Source organism: Colobus angolensis, unplaced genomic scaffold (genome assembly GCF_000951035.1).
Source record: "Colobus angolensis palliatus isolate OR3802 unplaced genomic scaffold, Cang.pa_1.0 Scaffold35, whole genome shotgun sequence".
In the NCBI taxonomy this organism is placed as follows: Eukaryota; Metazoa; Chordata; class Mammalia; order Primates; family Cercopithecidae; genus Colobus; species Colobus angolensis.
The window spans coordinates 6,934,063-6,937,390 of NW_012116821.1; the positions used below are offsets into that span (position 1 = coordinate 6,934,063).

The following is a 3,328-nucleotide window of genomic DNA, read 5'->3' on the forward strand; positions in this document are numbered from 1 at the left end:
TCACCTGTTGCTTGGGGACAGAAGGAAATGACCTGATTATCGTTGCCGTCTTTGTGAGTATTGCCAAAGTGGGCCGCACTCACATCCTGGTTTTCTCCCCTTGGAATACTCACTCCTGATGACCTGTGCTAGGCCAGCACCCTCTTTTGGACCACGACAGGGCCTCCAAGCACTGTCCCTAGCAGGGAAGGTACCACCTGCAGCGGCTGTCGCTTTTCCCTTTGGTCCATCTACTTCCCAAACCCACTCAGAAAAGAAGCCTGTTATTGCCTCACCTGCCTTCTCTTGCTTTAGAGGGAGACAGATATCAAGAACCAAGCCTGGATTGCTGACTAGTAAGAATTTTCTCTGATTCCTACAGACAATCTATGTCAAACTAAAACATATTCAGTATCTAAACCTAAACTGATTTTGTACTTCTCTTTTTCCTAAGGGGTATAACCACAATGTTATTATCTTTTTGGTCATCCCCCATTCATCAGTGAATTAAAGCAAGAACTTTTGTTTATGTTATAAGTAAAGTGTCTGTAGATCTGCTGAGGTTTAGCAAGAGTTGTACTTTGGGAAAAACTAGTCCTAAAAGAACATAACATATCACAAAGCTATTGGCATTAGCCCATTTATAGATTCCTTTGTTTATTCAGCTGCTATGTGCCAGAGGTTGTGGCAGGTGGGAATATAGGAAGACTAAGACAAGAGTTTGTTTCTTTTGTTTTTTTTGTTTTGTTTTGTTTTTATTTTTTTTGAAATAGAATCCCACTCTGTTGCCCAGGCTGGAGTGCAGTGGCGTGATCTCGGCTCACTGCAACCTCTGTCTCCCAGGTTCAAGTGATTCTCTTGCCTCAGCCTCCCCAGTAGCTGGGATTACAGGTACACACCCACCATGCCTGGCTAATTTTTTTGTATTTTTAGTAAAGACAGGATTTTGCCACATTGGCCAGGCTGGTCTCAATCTCCTGACCTCAGCTGATCTGCCAACCTCAGCCTCCCGAAGTGCTGGGATTACAGGTGTGAGCCACTGCGCCCAGCCTCTAAGACATAGTTCTTGGCTTTGAGGCACTTACACAAATAAGCTCCCAGGACTGGGGAGCAACTTGGAGGTGAACACAAGGGCCTCTGAGAGCAAGCAAGGAATTTCTCAGACTGCATGGCCTGGGCGTGTGTTGTATAAAACTTCCAGAAACCCCGTAAAAATTGGGGAACATGATACTGACTTTAAAAGAGAACTAACTCTAAAATAATTATTCTATTTCGAAATCCAGAATCTGAAGAATAATCATCCATCCAAATTTGAAGATCCTATATTGGTTCCTCTTCAAGAATTTGCATGGCAGCAATATCTACAGGAGAAAAAAAGGGTAAAGGATACTTGGGATGTGGGGGATGTAGACAACAAACCAAGTTTTGCCTGAATTATTTATGCATTGTTTTGGAAAAACTGAAAGAGTAATTTTAGTGTAACTAGATTTTATTTCTCTAAATTATGTACTTTTCCTAAATTATATTAATCATTTACCAAGCTGGGTTTTTTGTTTTTGAGATAGGGTCTCGCTCTGTTACCCAGGCTGGAGTGCAGTGGGGCGATCTTGGCTCTCTGCAGCCTCAACTTCCTGGATTCAAGCAATCCTCCTGCCTCAGCCCTGCAAGTAGCTGGGATTACAGGCACATACCACCACACCTGGCTAAATTTTGTATTTTTTTAAGAGATGGGGTTTCACCTTGTTGCCCAGGCTAGTCTCAAACTCCTGAGCTCAAGTGATCCACCCACCTCGGCCTCCCAAAGTGCTGGGATTACAGGGGTGAGTTATTGTGCTTGGCCACCAAGCTGTTTTTCGTTTTTGTTTTTGTTTTTAACTACATCATTTGGGCTGGGCGCAGTGGCCCACACCTGTAATCCCACCACTTTGAGAGGCCAAGGTGGGCAGATCATGAGGTCAGGAGATGAAGACCCTATCCTGGCCAACATGGTGAAACCCTGTCTCTACTAAAAATACAAAAATTAGCTGGGCATGGTGGTGCATGCCTATAATCACAGCTACTTGGGAGGCTGAGGCAGGAGAATCACTTGAACCAAGAAGTCCAAGGTTGCAGTGAGCCAAGATCCCGCCACTGTACTCCAGCCTGGCGGCAGAGTGAGACTCCGTCTCAAACTAAAAAAAAAAAAAAGTACAACATTTACAGAATTTTCCTTTGGAAAGCATGAGATAAAGGTAAGATCAGTGGTGCCATTTGCTGCTGATGGTTAGTTACCCTGTCTCCCTGCACATCACTTACACTTCCTCTCACACCCTGGCACTCAGCAGGTTAACGTGGCCTGGCCCTCTTGGCCCTTAAACTCTGGAAAGTGTTGATGGTGTACCTCACAGAGACAGCCGGGGCTTCTGTGGGACTCTTGCCTAGGGAAGCTCTGATGACAGACACCGAGCTCCCACAGGGCAATCCTGTCCTAGCTGAAGCTTCCTTCTCTGCATTCTCCCCTGTATCTGTACCCTCAGAGAACTCCACACCTTAGGGCTAGCAGAGCTTGTCCAGGGATGATAGGTTTCCTCTTGGGTGACAGCCTGATCTGTTGGTAGTGCTGCCTGGAGCATGTGATAAGAAGGATGCCAAGGTGGCATCCTGGCTTAGCAATATCTTATGTTGGGGAGGGTGGGATGCTTGTCACCCCTGGCCTAATCTTGTAGATAGTCCCAGTCCTAGGTTCCCTGCCCTACCCACTCTCCCCCTTGGCTGATGAAACCTCATTTCCCTTAACCAGAGCAGTTTCTATTGTTCTGTGCTGGGTTGCACAAGGATGTCCTTTGATCCTGTGATTATCATGGAGGCAGCACGGCTTTATGAGACCACTTCATTCTCTGTTCAGTCACATGAACAGTGCAAGACTGAATAAGAATACCATTTGTTAAGCCTCACATGTTCATAGCCTTAAAAGATTTTCATTGGATTTCAAATAGAACCAAACACTTACACTGCTGCTTTTTATATGACAGACACTATTCCAGAGACACACACACACACAGAGAGAAACAAACACACACACATATATATATATATTTTTTTCTTTTTCTTTTTTTGTAGAAACAGGGTCTCGCTATTTTGTCCAGGATGGTCGCAAACTTCTGGCCTCAAGCAACCCACCTGCCTTGGCCTCCCAAAGTGTTGGGATTACAGGTGTGAGCCACTGTGCCCAGCTTATATACATAAACTATAATCCTTCCAACAACTCGGTGACAAACAGTCCTGGTTTGCCTGGGACAGAGGGGTGTCCTAGGATGTGGTTCTAAATTTCAGTGCTAAAAGTAGGCTAGTCCTCCGGGCGAGGTGGCGG

At 45.3% G+C, this 3,328-nt stretch overlaps 1 protein-coding gene across 1 annotated transcript in view; it reads left to right on the forward strand.

Annotated features, from left to right (window-relative positions):
• The window catches only part of PPIL6 (peptidylprolyl isomerase (cyclophilin)-like 6), a 53,936-nt gene that overhangs the window by 3,668 nt on the left and 46,940 nt on the right, over nt 1-3,328 (forward strand). The window contains exons 3-4 of the mRNA XM_011952886.1: nt 22-89; nt 1,263-1,358. Coding sequence (XP_011808276.1) covers nt 22-89; nt 1,263-1,358 — 164 coding nt within the window. The remainder of the gene's footprint in view (nt 1-21; nt 90-1,262; nt 1,359-3,328) is intronic.